The sequence below is a fragment of the Battus philenor genome, unplaced genomic scaffold (genome assembly GCF_028537555.1).
Source record: "Battus philenor isolate CCGP_79_NKW_IND1 unplaced genomic scaffold, ilBatPhil1.0.hap1 SCAF_16, whole genome shotgun sequence".
NCBI lineage: Eukaryota > Metazoa > Arthropoda > Insecta > Lepidoptera > Papilionidae > Battus > Battus philenor.
In genome coordinates, this window is record NW_027181678.1 from 2,319,110 (window position 1) to 2,337,290 (window position 18,181).

Sequence of the window (18,181 nt, forward strand, 5' to 3'; positions counted from 1 at the left end):
TTGCTCTGCCCGATGTATTTTTGGCACCACTATAGTCAGAAACGCCCACTGCTTTCAGTTCTATCGTCGAACTGTCTGATCAGCGTGACGATTATGGTAGACCCTCCACTCTCCCCTCAGATTTACTATGTACTAAACTAAATTTTATGTATTTATTTATTTAAAAAAAATAACTTAGGTATGTAAAAAAACAGCATTTTAAATATTTTTAAATAATTAGAGATGAAATGTTTGCCGACCCTTGATATATGAGTATATACATTAGCCAATTCCATCTCGTAAAGAAATCGAAACATCCTATATAATCTATGGACTAGCATTAATAGCGCGTTTGGCCGCTAAGAGTCCTTTTTCTGGGAAGTCCTTTTATTTTAGTAGTTATTAATTACGGGTCTTTCAATTATTTTTATAATCAATAATGGTATACATATTGACCTAAAGTTATATGTAGGCTTATATTGGATACATAACTATACCTTCTTGTGTAAGTATAATGAACCATTATATATTACAGTATGTGCTCAGATATATATAAATAGATGAATTAACAAAAACTGTACGGGGTCTGACTTATATATATATATATATCTATACACACACAAATATATATATAACAAAAATATTGTATTATTAATAATCTTAATTGCCAGGTTCCACAAACATTTAAATCAACAAAGAATACTATGTGACAAAATTATGTAGCACCATAGTATAGGAGAGAATCCAGGTAGGTAACTGTTTATATATTTAATGGATTAACCAGATGCCATGACAGATTAAGAATTTTTATCTGTTCATCATACACTTTTATTTTTACCCATGTATTTTATTTTTATATAGTACTGGAATACCAGTGATTTTATTTACTTCCAACACCAAACCTTACAAATAATCTAGCTAATTATAATTTGATTACAAAAAATGTTTACAACCCCTTCAAATATTAAGTTTGACATTTGAATCATATTTACATATGGTGAAGTGCCTAAACCAATGATTCCCGAAATAAACCTGGTGGAACTTCAGGAGTATATGAGACTGGAGGTCTATTTTGAAGTGACCAAAAATGTTACGATATCTTATTGTAATGAATTTAAATGTTTGCTTAACCAAGCGATGCAGACATAGATATTAATTAAAAAAAAAATTAACCCAAGCGACCAAGTTTAATTTTTTTTGACATCCACTCACAGGATAGTTAATTACAACAATTAATTGAAGAATCAATAAATGTTTCTTTTTTTTAAAAAAAAAACTTAGTCGTAAGGCTAATTTCTACATTTTTGACAATTTTGAGAATATGGCAGTAATTTATCCATAAGGGGTCCAACTGGAATAATACAATTTTGGAAATGGCCTATATAAAAAAGTCATGGAACCTCTGACTTAAACCTGGTAGTTGCATACTTTCTGAAACTGTTTCCATAGTTTCTTAATATGCATAGATATACATCAACGCATGATTCACAATATATCGATATAGATATGTTAAGAACTTGCTTATATGTTGCATATTGCTTAAATTATAAAACAAAACTTGTCCAATATTTCTGACAACATATAACATGGTTAATACATCTCTGTGTATATACAAAGATATCTATATAGTAATACATTAGTTAGATATATCTACATATGTAGTTATAAATTACCTGGTTTATTTAATTCCAGTCTTCGGTTTATCTTGCAACAACCATTGGATGTGAATAGGTTCGTCCAGACGTAGATTGAGGTTATAGATAACTAATGACTGGTTCTTGCTGGTGTATGAGAACTCGCAGATGGGTTTCTTGCACGGTTGCTGGTTCAAGGTCACGTTCTTGACGGGTACTTTCTGGCCGAAGATGGTGAGCTTGTTGACGTTGGGCATGCCAAATGCCCACCACTGGACGTTGCTGCGGAACTCTTGCTTGTCGAGGTCGAAGTGGACGAGGCTGTATTTCCTCTCATCGTAGTTATCTGTTAAGTATTGGAGATACATTTTTTTAAATTCATTTTAAAATTGTAATGAAAGAATATTAAATAGTCAATCTACGCAAGCAGCTATAAACTTTAGCGTTGGCAGCTGTTTTGGGTCACCAATTTAGCGTTGCGTGTTTAAAGAAAGAGATTTCGATTGAGTCATTTTATTTCGATTAATAACTTCTATTTATATGTGCGAATGCGAGCTTTCCATTTGGCGTCCTTCTCGCACCCTTTATGACAGAGTGTCGCATAAAACGCGCGTTCGCGGAAAGTCGGTCCTCAGTACCTGTCGCACGGTGTATGCGCGGAGCTGCCACAAAACAAAATAGTAGATTTGTTCCTAGGGGGGATTAGTACAAACTTTAACGTTTTATATTATGTTAGAGCAATGGCAACTCATCGGAGGACTAACTTTATGCATTAATTATGACGAAATGCCACTGTTCACAAACAAGTTACCAGAAGATGAGTAGCAGCGTGTTCTGCCTACCATAATACATAGACCATAATTCTGCACCATAAGTCATAACTGATAACACAAATTAGTCTTAGAATTTCGAGAAAAACTTACAAACGCCTAATCCATCATCCCAGTATAGAGAAGCTTTAGCTTGACCGGCAGAGTCTGGTGCGACCAGAAACTGCAATGGACGCCCACGGCACAGGCTGGTGCTCACCACGCCCTGAGGCGGCTCCTGCATGGTCAGGATGCCCCCACCCTGTCAAACACAACATTCCTAATTAAGCATTAAAATTCATGAATATAGATAGGTAGTCAGTTAGCTAAAATCAACAATAGGACATAAGTTTTAATAGAGCTGGAGACCAATGGGAGAACCTCACTTATCTCATCACTGCACATGATTTTAATCTTAATGCGAGCTAATGGTATGATGAACACAGAAATTATTTTAAGCCTGACCTTAACAGCGAGGATGTGGCGATCGGTGATGACTCTCCAACCGGGGAGTAGGGGACGGCCGTCCGCGAGGCTGTACCAGGTTTGTCCGGGGAAGTACGCACGCGTGGTGGTAGCTCCCGGGGACAGTAATGGCGACACCATCACGTACGGACCGATGGTGAACTGCGCGTCTATGTCGTGAGTGGTCACGTCCGTCGGGTCACTGGGGAAGTAGATACAAACTCTTTAGACCAGTTAGTGTCAGAAAAATACGCCATGGTTTTTTATCACCCTATAGTGGCCTACTGCAAAGGCCTCCCCCAAAGATCACTGCAATGTCCGGTCTTGCGTTACCCGCATCCAACGTCTTCCCGCAGAGATAATAAAAACTTACTCATAGAACAAAGGTCGCGCCACCAGCTCGCCGTGGAGATGTGCACGCCAGAACAGCGTATAGTAATATGGCAGGAGGCTATAGCGCATGCGCAGAGCACTGCGGGCAGCGGTCACAACTTCCGGCCCGAGGCTCACAGGGTCTTGCGGCTGAAAGGTTAGTCATATATTGATTAATGTTATATATTAAAGAAATTTATTCACTTAAATACTAGTACTGAGTTATATTTAATCTGTGATATTGATATAGACTCTTGTTTAATCTGTGGCAGCCAACCACAATTAAGAATTCGCACTCTTTACATATTATTTTCTCAGCGGCGGACCCAAATAATTTATTAATAAATATTTTTTTATTCATCATCATTGATTTAAAACCATATGTAGTGATGATTTGTGTACATTACGATAAGAATACCAGAAGAGCCTAATTGAATAGAAAATAGAAACGAATTTGACTCATCTATATTATTATTACAGTATTTCATTAAGTGATCATTGCCGCAGAAATTAATTAAAGAGCTCTGCGGTCTATATATAACTTAAAATCTAGACATTCCCTGGCAAAATATATTGTTCACTGTCTTCGAAAAGTTAACAAATCACTCATGGGTCTGAGTGTACACATACATAAGTTAAATTAAACTTTACCATCTTGTAAACGCATCCTTAACTTGACACGACTAATCAGATGTGTAAGGTAAATATAATTTAGAAGTAGATTATGTGAGACATATGATAAATAAAGAATAAGGTAAGAAAAAAAATCTCGGTAGCTCCTTAATTTAGACTTCAAAAAGTTAAATTCTTCACGGGCCTGGGTGTACACATATTATAAAGTTCCACAAGATATCTTAGATCTTCATTTTCTTAGTTTTAAAACTAAAATTTAAAAAATTATTATTGAATACATATTATTATAGAATTCAAGAGTGTTTAGTTGATCGAAATGTATGGAACATGGTTTGTTGACTCATTTACATTATTATATTTTAAAATATACATCAAATATTGTTAAATTTCATTTAAAAAGAGCAACTGTTGAGATTCTTTCCGGCTCTACTCAGCAGTTTAGTATTCCGAGCCGGTGGTAGCTTGATCGCATATAAATAAATATATTTTAAAATTGAAGGACATCCTTCAACCTAAAATATCTATAGAGAAAAATTTTCGATTCAAATGAACTAATATATAATGGTAGTTACCATGGAGGAATCAGAGTTGTGGTTCCTGGAAAAGGGGTAGAAGGCACCCAGCTGCGACCAGCGCTTGCACAGTTCCACTGTGGTGTTGCCCCGGAAGCCGCAGATGTCGGCGCCCATCATCGGGATACCGAAGATACTGAAGCTAAGGAGTTCTGGAAACAAATGTCAAATAAGGGCATAATTTAGCAGAAGTCTATTGATAAAAACTTACATTATATATGGTGATCGGTTATTAAACTTTAAAAGAGGTGAATGTACTGCTCCTTTGCTGTCAATTAATATATGGTACACCAAAAAATCAATGAGTTGAAAATGATAATATAGTAAGAAAAATCATTTTAAAAATTCAGGTTTATACATATTAAAATTAATTATTGTTCACTATTACTTTGTTAACTATCGCATTACAATAGAAAAAAATAATTAATGTAATTAAAAGAAAGCCTTTAAGCTTTTTGGTGACAAATGAACTAAACATATACCGCTTTAAAGATTCTACACCTACTTTCAATCATCTGTATAATGTGATCACAGTGAAATACATGATTTTTTTTTTATTAAATTACACGCGGACGCAGTCGGAAACACAGCTAGTGTACAGTAGTACCCGGCGATAAATATTGCATATCGACCTTTGGAAAGAGACAATCGGCTAATTTCGGCTTCGTAGAGCGTTATCTCTGTCGCACGAAATACAAGCAGTCCGGTATCTATTAGGAGCTGTTAAAACAAGTATCATTTGCTTCTTTTCATAATTTATAAACTTACAGTTTAACATCGATCTATACAAATATACTTTATCAGACAGCATATAAAATATTCAGGCGACATCGTTGCCAAGGATTCTCATAATTAAAAAATTATTTTATTGAATAATAATATTTTACCGTCAATTTACTTTTAATATACGTTTTTGCTTGTTTTGCAGTCGAAACCTTGGCACAGTTACTTTTTCAAGGTGCCTTGTAACAAGGTTACTTTCGTCTCCTTGTTTCTATAGTCCACAATGACAAGAAAAAGCTCTTATATTGTTACATAGGGAGTATTTATTTACCAGGAATGCTCATACGCAGGTCATGCCAGCTGCTGTCCACGTCCCCACTCCAGTGGCCGGCGTACGGCGCCAGTCCAGGGAACGAGGCCCGGGATATCACAAACGGACGACTGCCGGTGATCTCACGCATTGCACTGTTACATATAATTGCAATTATATTAAATATATAATATATATTAGGACTAAATCTATTTGTATTGTATTTAAACCTTATTTCCGAGATGGGCAATTATCAAAACGCGTAGAATTAAGATACCATATTATATGACCTCTTACAACTACATTTTTCAGAAATAATCCTGAGTAATTTCTCTAAATTTCATGAAGGTTAAATAAAATTTATCAAACTCTTTACTTAACCATTATAACATTATAAACTACCTTACAGTATAAACATAGCGGGTGGTCTCTTTCCAATGCTATATTAACGAGATAGAGTTAATACTAAAATATGGTAAGGAAGTGTTTACATGAGAAAAAATGTTACTCTACGTGGATCGTTTGTACGATACGTACGGAATTTTATTCTCCTATGTTAACTGTTCATTTTAATCCAATAAATAAAAAATATATATAATGATCCCTAAAACACGGAAAAAATGTATTAAAAATTACTTACAAATACGTGGCGATGGCTTCAGTGACCGCGTGGAGGTTGTGGATGTTGTAGTGCGAGCCGAAGTAATGCTTGGCGTCCATGCAGAGGGTTTTATGTTTCAGACCCTCCTCGCCGACGTACCGAGGCGTGTAAGGCAGCTCTTCGGGTGCGCACTGTCCGTATAACGAGCCCGACAGGAAGTTAGATGGCTCGTTCATATCCTGATTACAATAATTAACATTATTGACTTATATTAACAAATATAACATCTTAAAAATATAGCAGAAATGGAGATCCAAGGTCATATATCTCATACATATGTATATATATGATATTTTCATCTTTTACTGACTCATCACGATATCTCTTGAACCACAAGGTTTAGTCACTTTAAATCTAGTAAGAACACTCCTTTTGTCGAGTAGAGTTGAACTAAGAATTTCCTATATTCCATCCTTAATAGTATATGTTCTCAAAGAGCGGTGGACATTTTATATCTATCTAATATAATAATAATATTATACAAGTATTTAAAAAAACTTTCAAATTATCAAATAACAATTGAGGCATTGAAATTTACTAAACTGATATGGTGGTGAAATGGATAGATATTGAGGTTATATGGCCCCGTTTTTGGTACCTCTCGTTCGACTCCTATCATGGGTGGACAAGGTCTGTATATATAATTTATCAAATAATTTTAATTAAATTCCCTACTCATCTGTCGTCCTTCCCAATGTCTTTCTTTCCTTTTCATACTTTTATTCCATATACCTCATTTATGGGATAGATTTAATATACTGGTCGTATTACTACCTGTAATGGCATAAGTCGACCGTAAAAGTCCTCAGGAAGTAAAGGAGTTTTAGCTAATCACTTTATGGTACCTATGCCACCTCGAACCTGGTGAAATTTGTAATGGCAAACTTGACCAAAAAAATTCTTAGTAAACTAAGGTGGCAAGTGAAAGTGTAAAAGATAATATATATAGTGTACATAAGATGTGTGACTATGTTTGGTACTAATCGGTGTAACATAACTCCTGAAGATGCCCCATGGAGGGGTGAAACACGTGTTGAGTGGTTTGGCGGTGGCAGTTGTGTGATTCGGCGGGCTGGCGGGCGGTGCACTTTGTTGCACGTCTACTACTGCATGTGCGGAAGTGGCTAAATATTGATCCTTTTCTTACTTAGGATGGACTTCCGCAAGCTAACGCCTGATTCCATTAAATATGTAAAAGATATGAAATTAACTTTTTCTTTATCTATTCTCTGTGATGTGTTTGTCTTAACTTAGGCAATGTTATGCAAATAAATACTCACAATCCAGGCTCCGTCAAAAGGTATCTTCTTGTGGAAGGCGGTGAACATTTCCGTCCAGTACGGAGTGGAATTCGGGTGGGTGAAGTCTGGCCACACCGTGGACACTTTATTCCAAACCTTTAAACACAAATAACATATTATTTATGCTTGGAGTTTCGCTACTAGACCAAATCAGAAATGAGGAGTTCCACAGAAGAACCAAGTTGGAAAATTACTAGACTAGTGGCAGTGAGAGGTGCATATCGCTCGTGGAACCGTTGGTGATGATAGTATATGGTATTCTCAAGTGGTGACGTTAAGCTGGTAGACGCTGCGCGGTTAGCCCCCCCCCCCTTCATTTAGGTAGACCGACAACATACTCATTTTTCCGAGAAGTCGCTGGATCCGGGCAGCGCAAGACCGATCATCGTCGTGATCTTTGGGGGAAGCCTATGCCTTGCATCGGTCATATTTCGCATAGAATAATATTAAGTAATTTAGGTTATAGACATCTCTCTCTGTCTATTAATTTTATGGTACTCATAAATGACTTATACGATTTTCTTCGATAAACAGGGTAGTTTTTTATGGTTCCGTTTTAAAGGCCTCGTGTTCAGTGTTGTCATGGCTAGACAGGATCTCTACTTAGCAATTTTTAAACAATTTCTTTTTATTTTCATACTCATCTTTAGTTTTTCTCAATGTCTTTCATTCTTTCCTCTAATTTTCTTTACAATATTTTTCATGCATTTTCACACTTAAACATCCCGATAGGCTTTAAGGGGTTACTCATTTGTAACTAACGATTGTTAACTATTGTTACGAAAAGCAATGGGTGATTGGTTATAAATATAAAAGTTTTTCCAAGTCAATAGCTTAATCATGATTCAAATTTAAAATTGTTTAAACAATAACAATTGTTTTCCTTAAAATTAGAACAATTCATTTCCAAAGATCTTTATCGTGAACATAACATAATATACTTTTTATCTAAGCGAGCCTATTTCTTAAATTTACAAAGAGATAAATTTACTACGTCGTAAGGTAGTTTATTATAAAATCATACATATACATAGATACATTAGACCTACGAATGAATGAGACACTATATGGAGCCAATGAATGGATGAATGTATAACTCATTTGTCTTCAAGAAGCTATCAACCTTTTACACATTTTTTTTAAATCGCCGCGTATAATGTGATCATCTGAAATATTTTACGTTAATCCATTTTTACTATTGGTATTTGTCAGGCCAATAATTCTGGCAGCACAAATTAAGAAAGGGACAGATAGTAATTCACATACAAATCTTAATTTTAATATTTATTAATTCGAATTAAAACCGCTTTGTACTACATTATCATTCCATTATTTAAAGCTTTTACATCAATAACCAATCACTTTATATAGTTATAAATATATAGTTATGCTCTAACCTTTCCTACGAATGGCTGATCCGTAGAGTTTTTAATGAAGACATCCATCTCTAGGCCGCGGTCGTATGGCGGATATGTGCCGGGTTTCTCGGCAGCGCTTACGCCTGGATCTATAGAAATAAGAGCATGTTATTATTTGCTTTAGAAATTCATGTTAAAGTATAATAAAATGTTAAGTAAATTCCATGAAAATAATAATATCCATGTACAGATATTGTCAACTAAATTATTGTCAACACTACTGGACATAGGCTTCCACCATGGATATCAATAGGTCCGGTTTAATGTCACCTTCATCCAGTGGCTTTTGACAACCTTAATATAGTCTTCTGTCTAGCTGTTGGGGACGCTTCTATGCTGCGTTTACCCATCCGTAGTCTCCACTCAAGAACCTCAAAATCCCAGCAGACCACGTGAGCTATGTGATCTTCTCTCTGTCAATTCAACTTACCCATTCGCTAGACCCTTGCCAAATGATTATAAATTAACAATATTTTTTTAAGTCTTTATATCTATAACACAAAAACATAGTTATACTTACTCTGTGCTTAAAAAGTAAGGTAAAATTGTCACATAAAACTCGTGGGCATTAGGAAGGAGAAGAAGTGCGTTGGTTCTTCCCGACTTTTTGTCAAAAACTCTACTCATGTCGATCCGCAACCATCATATTCGTCTGATTTGGCTCCGTGTGACTTCCGGCTATTCGTTTTAACATGACTGAAGAGATAAAAAACGGAATCGAAGGTTTTGGAAACAGACTAGTCCGACCGTTATCAGGAGTGGAAAAAACGTTGACAAAAGTGCGTTTTATCGGACGGGGATGAAATTGATTTGGATGAATAAATAAAGAATTCACAAATTATAAACAAATTCACCTTACTTTTTGACCACAGTGTTACATATTAATTTAATTTTCTTACATCTCTAGAAACTAATCAAACTGCTAAAATGTTCTCATAATAAAAGAATCATCTATCTAATAGATTCAGGCGTTACCTTGCGAAAGTCCATCCATCTTAACTAAGAAAGGGACTAATGTATATAGCTACTTCCGCTATGCAGCAGTAGTCGTGCAATAAAGTGCACCGCTCACCAGCCCGCTGATAAATGCGCGTGCGGTAAACAATGCGAAACACATCTACCACAGTTAATTTACTCTACACGTGTTTCACCCCTCTATGGGGCATCCTCAGGAGATGTTACACCGACCAGTACAGATGTTCAAGATGTTCTTAGATAACAATCATCATCACCATCGTCAGGTTAATCGATACGACAGGTCCAGCGCTGCCTGCATCCAGCGACTTTCCCGAACCATGTTTAACCATGAAGTCGATCCACTAAGAGTTAGACCCATATTCACGTCGCGTCAACTGGCCTGTGGTCGCTATTCGAGATTCTTTCGGCCCCAACGACCATCTGTCGAACAATGTGTCCTACCTACTGCCACTTCAGATATATATATACTCCCCTATTTTGATACTTATTATTCCAAAACAAGGAGGTGATAATGTAAGTAGTGATACTAACCAAACAGTACAACATAGTGCATTCCAACGTCGTGTAGTTCCTTCACAAAGTCCGGCAGGCCTTTGAACTTGACATCGTCGTAGGTGAAGTCATTGGCGTCCTTCATATAGTCCAGGTCGTTCCATTGCACATCCTATAACGAAACAAATGCGTATTTTATCCCTTTCTTATTATCCTGATCGAATGCGACAAAACATAACAATGATCTTGCTGGGTGACTTCATTCCACTTGTAAACACATAAATTCCTAATGACCGCCTGAGGTATGTGAATAGAAAGACAATTGAAAGCGTGATGAACAATACGCACACGAGATATTTCAGAACAAATGAAAATGAACAGAAGCGCTGGTCACCAAAGGTCAACGGTAAGGCGGATGAGGGCGTGATTTACTAGACGCACACGAGGTATTTGACAACAAATTGCTTGACGTAGGTAAGCGGAAATGTTAGTCGGCGCCTGTGGTAAACAGTTAGACTGGTCAGGACTTGATTGACAAGACGCTAATGTCATATTGAAAATAGACGGTTTGAGCTTCGTCAATAGCGTGCGCAGAAGTACTAGTCACTACCTGTGATATTTAAACAGTAAAGCGGATGAAGGCGTGATGGATAAAATGTACACGAGATTTTTGAGAACAGATGGTTTGACGTTCTTCTATAGCGTGTACGAAAATTCTAGTTAAACACTACAGGCGGTGGCCTTTGACTGGAAGCACATTTGTCCAATGAAGATGTAAATTATGACCAAATTCTCTCATTATGGTCAACGATAGCCAACTTATATCAGCCTTACTGGACCTCCAGACACTTACTATATATACCCCCCTAGAGGGGGGCCGACATGTTCTAAAGTATAACGACATAGCCAAGGTCAAGGAAAGTCGCTGGATGCGAGCAGCGCATGACAGGCCATCGTGGCGATCTTCAAAGGAAGAGGAAGAAGAAGAAGAGAGTGAGAAGGACAAATCCGGTTGCGATACTAACCAATGGTATTCCTGCTTCCCTGTTGCTTTTCCAAACATCACGCGTCACCTGTAAACTGCCATAGTTGTATCTGAAATAAAAATGGAACAACTGATATTAATAATTAAATAATTTATTTCTGTTTCTACACAAAACCGTTTTTAATATCAGGAATGAGGAGATACGTAGACAACTAACAGTAACCGATATAGCCCAACTCATTAACATGCTGAATTGGGTTGGACAGGCTATATTGCGAACGGTAGAGGTTCTGTAGTGGAGAATATGCAAAATAACTTGGTCCATTAGTGGACCACCTCTTACGGCGGAAAAGATGACGATTTAAAGATTCCTATTAAAACCGTTTGGATCCTGTCTGCGTACAACGATTTCAAACAACTTTAAGGTCAAAGCTTTTACGCTTCGGTTGCCGCTTGAGGAGATGAAAGAATTCTCCCAGAAACTCATCAACTTGTCTGGTCAGCTGGGTCATGTCAGTTAACTTTGTTTGTCTTAAGATCTTCTTTTCCATGGCTCACATACTCTATAAATTTCAGAAATAAAGTGGTACGTTTTCATGTTTACAAATGTTATATATACACTATAGTGTAAAATTAAAATTTTAATAACTCACTTGCACAAATGGAATCCAAGCGACCAGTACGGCGGCATGAACGGCTTGCCGACGATAGAGGATAACTGCGACGTGACCTCACTCGGTGAGGGTCCCAGGAACAGGTAAAAGTTCAGGATCCCCCCGATAGTCCTGTACGTTATAGCCGGGCTCGGCTGCAGGACTATATCTACATATAAACGATAACACCTGTATAATAACATTAACATATAAACATTTATATCATCATATCACCTGATTGACGCCCACAGCAAGGCCTATGCCTATCATCTTGACACGTGCCAGGATGATATGGTATTGCCTGCATCCAGCGACTTCATACCTTAATACCTAAATTTCTTGATAGAACCTTCTAGTTAATGGAATTGTTTTTTCTTTTCAGCCGAAAAAGGCCTACTGCAAGGCGTAAGCCTTCATTAAAAATAGCTACGATGACACGGTCTTGTCCACATCCAGGGATTTCCCAAGACCTTAACTATATCATCAGTCCACCTAGTGGGTGGCTTACCCACGCCACGTCTACCGGCTAATAGTCATCACTCGAGAACCTTTCGGTCTTGTCCTTAACCTTCATTCTTCTGCGCATCTCCACTTTTCTGATCTCGCTGAGAAACTTCAAGGATAGCTTTCTCAGTTGGTCTTTAAGTTACATAGAGCTTTTTATAAGGCCTACCATACACACACTGATCTACGACTTTCGATCTTAGGCATTGTGGTATTATAGACGTTGATATTTTGAGCACGAACGCTGCCCATATACATTCATTATTTACTAGGGAACAGTTACAGTGACCACTTTGGTGCGTTTGTACCAAACAAAGCAGGCAGAAAATCAATCACTTTTAATTACCTTAAAAAAGATCCGATTGTTTAAATAATTATATGAAATAAAAGTTTATATTTTGTCGTAAATTAAAAAAGTAATGTAATTAACATGTATTTAAAATTATTATCTGATTATTGACTCATTAAATCATAGGAAATAATAGTCGTACAGTAACAAGCAACAAAATAAAGATTTTCATAGTAGAACACGTTCTTTAATGATTATTATTTTAGCATTATTTCTCTGTAATTTCACGCGTTACTGTTAGCTCGTGTTCCAAATTTAAAAAAAAAACTTAAATAATTGATGTTTAAAAGAATATACGATTAAAAATACGTAATTGGAAAATACCTATCGCATTGCTGTTAATTAGGAGAGCTCCGTGAGCCTTCCCGTTCTGCTCCAGTGCCATGTAGAAAGGCTGCGTGCCATAAAGGTTGATCTGAAGACAGAAAACAAACAGTGAGACCACAAGCTTAAGATTAAGACCAAGATCGATAGTCGATTTGGTTCTTGATTCTTGATGGTTCTTGATTTTGCCGCTATATCTATACATTTTGCATAGTACAACTAGTGGGTGAGTGAACCCGCACAGGTCTGCGTGTAGGTACTGTGCGAGCGAGACAGCGCTAGGTATTAATATTTGACGTACTATTGGTTGATTGGGCAATCCCCATACGCTAAAGATGTATAAAAATTATTGAATTTATGATCATGTATACATACATTCTCCCAGGGTGCCTGATCTCTGTTGAATAATGTAAACGTCTGCCAGGTGTTCAGTTCGGTCCTGAACTTGGCCCGCCTTTCACCAAGCCCGTACAGCTGGTTCGTTGGCAGCAGCGCAGACATCTGCAGGAACTTATCTGACAGAATCAAACCTCCAACATCTTGAGAGTTGAAACTGTAATAAAAAATATTTTCATTGACTACATTATTTCAGAAGTGGTTCATCACCCACAGGCCACACTAGATGGATTGAAGAAATAGTCAAGTTTTCTAGATAAAGGCAGTTCAAGATCGCTTATCATCAGCCACGATGAAGATTATAGTGGGCATAGCTTGGGAGGCATACTTACACGGTAACATTGTCGGAGAGACGAATGACTTTGAAGCCAATGCTGGAACTTTCTACAACCATCTTGTACTTCATCGTCTTTATCGACCCGTACACCATCGGAATCTCTGGATATTGGGACTCGAATCTTCTTTTCTCTGAGTCTGTTATCTGAGAAGAAACCTCCAATATATATATATGTATATATATATATATATATATATATGTGTGTATATATATATATATATATATATATATACATAAAAAGAATCCTGTCTTGTAAATGTATAATCATTTGCAGATATTTATCATCATCATATCAGCCAATAGACGTCTAATGCTGGGCATCCCCTCTCCCCCCAAGACCGCCACAATGACCGGTTTTTCGCTACCCGTATCCAGCTAATATCGATTTTTCTTACGTGCTTAGAAAAGCATATTCGAAAGAATAATATTTCTTTTATCGTTTCAAATATCCTCTTAGACCAGACTTAATTAGACGCTCTTTTTTATTAAAATTTATTTATTTATATACGTACACCAGCAGTACACCTAAATTAAAATTATATAAAAATTATAGTACGTATAATGGTTCTGTTATCTATTCCTTTATAGGTGTCGCAACATTAAAATTTACTTTATAAAACATCGCAGACCAGATTGAAGAGAAAATTATGATCACACCAAAAAACATTTGGCTTACGATTTTAAACACCAAAATAGTTCTTAATTTGAAAATGCTTGAAAATATTCAATTTAAATTCTATTATGGATACAGTAAATTTTTAAGGTGATTTTTTAAGACTATAAAAATCGCGAGACATCGATTTTGATTTTTTTTATATTCTAAAAGGTTGTCAAATATCTCCCTTCCGTCTTTTTGTCTTTTGAATTTCGCGGCTATGTACAAAGCGCTACAGAGCTCGTATCTGGCAATACTATACATAATTTGAAAGGTCTTGACATAACCTATAAAACGACGCTATGCATGATTAGTTTGGATATTGCGTTCAACAGTTATAGACGTGTAAACATGGAGTTCACTAACGCCGAAATTCGCGCTATTTTAAAGTTTTCCTTCGTTAAAGGCAAATCCGCTAGAGAAACGTTCCGTGAGATTAATGGTGTTTTGGGGGATGGTACTCTATCATTTGGAATGGTTTCAACGATTCAGAGCCGGCGAAAACGACACCGTGGATAAGCCAGCCGGCGGAAGACCTGTGACGACAAATACCGATCAAATCATGGACTACATCGAGTTAGACCGGCATGTGGCATCTCGTGACATCGCCCAGGAGATGGGAGTTAGTCACCAAACCATTTTAAACCATCTGCAGAAGGCTGGATACAAAAAAAAGCTTGTTGTTTGGGTGCCGCATGCTTTGACGCAAAAAAACCTCCTGGACCGAATCAACGCCTGCGATATGCTGCTGAAACGGAACGAACTCGACCCATTCTTGAAGCGGATGGTGACTGGCGACGAAAAATGGATCACATACGACAATATCAAGCGAAAACGGTCGTGGTCGAAGGCCGGTGAATCGACCCAAACAGTGGCCAAGCCGGGATTGACGGCCAGGAAGGTTTTGCTGTGTGTTTGGTGGGATTGGAAGGGAATCATCCACTATGAGCTGCTCCCATATGGCTAGACGCTTAATTCTACCGTCTACTGCGAACAACTGGACCGCTTGAAGCAGGCGATCGACCAGAAGCGTCCAGAATTGGCCAACAGGAAGGGTGTAGTGTTCCACCAAGACAACGGCAGACCACACACTTCGTTGATGACTCGTCAGAAGCTACGGAAGCTCGGAAGGGAGGTTTTATCACATCCACCATATAGCCCGGACATAGCGCCAAGTGATTACCACCTGTTCCTGTCCATGGCGAACGCCCTTGGTGGTGTAAAGTTGAACTCAAAAGAGGTTTGTGAAAAGTGGCTGTCCGAGTTCTTCGCAAATAAGGAGGAGGGCTTCTACGAGGGAGGTATTATGAAGTTGCCGTCTAGATGGAAACAGATTATCGAACAAAACGGCGCATATTTGAACTAAATCCGATCACTGTAACACTTTTTATAAAGCATTGAATAAGGAGCAAAAAAGCGGAAGGAAGATATTTGACAACCTGTTAGATTTCAAAGCGAGACCTCTGTAAAGTTGAAAAACTTTCCATTACCTTGACATTAATGATGTCCCCGGTAACGTACATGACGTCGACGCGGACCTGGTGGAAGTCACCCGGGTAACCGGACGGTCGGTTGAGCGCGTAATACGCGGTCACTCCACGCTTGTTTTCAGTCATGTTAACGAACTTGTAGGTATCGTAGTGTGGTGGGTAGAAACAGAATGGTGCCCCCGGTAGTGGTGTTGATCTCCAGCAACATCCTACAATCAGAAATAATTTCCAGATCTCTTACAGCACAACACCACATTACTGGATTTTGAGCAGGCGAACGCTGAAGAAATTTATTTTTTTATACAATTATAGAAAATCTTACAATACTAATAGCAAATAATTAAACTTAACCATGGTTCAAGTTCTCACAAAGCTTCTAATTTCTCTTTTCTATATAACCAAGTAAGTAATAAACCCCAAAAATTTAATTTTAAGATAGGTAATGATAAAATTATACAAACGGCTGTCGTAACAATAAATTGTATAATAACCAGCCATATACAGCGTGATTATTATAGGTGTAAAAGCTAAATCAATGTAAGGTATTATCCTCCCAAAAATCAATGGTTTTAGATATAAATAAATAAGCGTAAAATTCTGATTACATATTACATACAATTATTGTACACTATCTGTCTCCATAGACTTTATCCTGCCAGATGTCATAAGCTTATCGCATTTGAAAAGAAAAAAAAAACAACATATTTCAAACCGGTAAGTTTATACAGGGTAACTCGAAATAGATGTAAATTCTTAAAAAAGCTTTTTGCTGATAAATGAACTATACATTCAACCAAATATCTATAACCAAACATCCTGTATATGTGTAAAAACCCACCTCTTTTTATACAACCCTCTTCATTCGCCCCGTTCTGCGGGTAGCAATCAAAACGCATTTTATCAGCAACTTGAGAGCACATCTCTTGGAGCATCTCAGGCGTTCGTTCCTGGTACTTGGAGCTGTCGTGGTCATCATTGATGGTAATCTGGATGGGTTTGGGTCGCATCTGTCGCTGGTACTTCTCGTCGTCGAACACCGGTGTTTTATTAGGTCCATCGGAACCATTGACTTTGTTCTTGGTGCTTAGGTTGTTGTGATCGTGGTAACGATTTTCGGGGACGACCTTTATTATTAAATAAAATTAAACTCTTATTGCGAAAGAAAATATCATATTTTACCGAGTCTTTATAATAAATATCGACTTACCATTTCATAATACGTCATAGGTTTCTCCGTGTTTTCGGGATGGACCCTTTCCCATAACTTCCTAAAAAGTGATGTAATATGTTATAATCCAAGGGCGGGCAACCTGCGGCTCGCTAGCTACATGCGGTTTTTTTTTAAAAAAATATTGGGGATGTAAATGTACCCAAATTCATTTTTGTATCATTACAGTAAAAACTCTTTATGAGCGGGGTATATATTCTATAAATGTGCCGAAGATTCAAGAACTGTGCATACGGGATGCCAATTTATATAGGATTATAGCGGATATGTTTCTAGTTAACAAAAAATATATATAAAATATTTTTTACCGCGAATATAGGAATTCGTCGCATTTTATATAATACGCGAATGAAGGAAGCACGAATAAGGAGCGTTTACTCTATATATTTAAAAATTATTGTGGTTCTGAAAGTGCTGTCATTTAAAAATTATTTACCAAAATTTACAAGAATAATTAAGAGAAGTAAAATGAATGAATTCATATTTAATATACACTTTTATTTGTTTTCATTAAATATATTTTATTTTAAAAAATTATACCTCTTTTTGTAAACGTATTTAATTATACGTATTTAATTGCGGCTCGCGAAAATTTACAAGTTGGCCACCTCTGGCACATTGCCTATCCCGCAGTTTTTTTTTTTTTTGATCTAGACATTCACTGATGTCTTATAGACAAATCCACGGGCTTGACGTGGCAGAACGTTGAAGACGCTTATCGTAAACCCTAGTTAAGATAACTTAGCTGGAGGGGTTCATTGAGAACCTTGATTCAGGTACTTACATCGGATGCAATATTACCGGATTGGAATGCCACCCAACTCTTAGATTGGTTAGACAGCGCTCTAGGGAGTGATAAGGCTCTAAGGACCTGACGGTATAGGTAGTCTCTCTTACATTGTTATTCGACTGT

The 18,181-nt window shown here is 37.2% G+C and overlaps 1 protein-coding gene across 1 annotated transcript in view; it reads right to left on the reverse strand.

The window, feature by feature from the left end:
- The window catches only part of LOC137919485 (uncharacterized), a 56,630-nt gene that overhangs the window by 27,189 nt on the left and 11,260 nt on the right, over positions 1–18,181 (reverse strand). Inside the window, exons 3-20 of the mRNA XM_068762572.1 lie at positions 17,248–17,308; positions 16,879–17,164; positions 16,041–16,249; positions 13,891–14,039; positions 13,538–13,715; positions 13,163–13,253; positions 11,986–12,154; positions 11,373–11,442; positions 10,387–10,519; positions 8,857–8,966; positions 7,439–7,555; positions 6,138–6,337; positions 5,519–5,652; positions 4,465–4,616; positions 3,261–3,409; positions 2,888–3,089; positions 2,537–2,684; positions 1,745–1,959 (exon numbers count right to left, since the gene is read on the reverse strand). Of these exons, the coding sequence (XP_068618673.1) occupies positions 1,745–1,959; positions 2,537–2,684; positions 2,888–3,089; positions 3,261–3,409; positions 4,465–4,616; positions 5,519–5,652; positions 6,138–6,337; positions 7,439–7,555; positions 8,857–8,966; positions 10,387–10,519; positions 11,373–11,442; positions 11,986–12,154; positions 13,163–13,253; positions 13,538–13,715; positions 13,891–14,039; positions 16,041–16,249; positions 16,879–17,164; positions 17,248–17,308 (2,773 nt within the window). The remainder of the gene's footprint in view (positions 1–1,744; positions 1,960–2,536; positions 2,685–2,887; positions 3,090–3,260; positions 3,410–4,464; positions 4,617–5,518; positions 5,653–6,137; positions 6,338–7,438; positions 7,556–8,856; positions 8,967–10,386; positions 10,520–11,372; positions 11,443–11,985; positions 12,155–13,162; positions 13,254–13,537; positions 13,716–13,890; positions 14,040–16,040; positions 16,250–16,878; positions 17,165–17,247; positions 17,309–18,181) is intronic.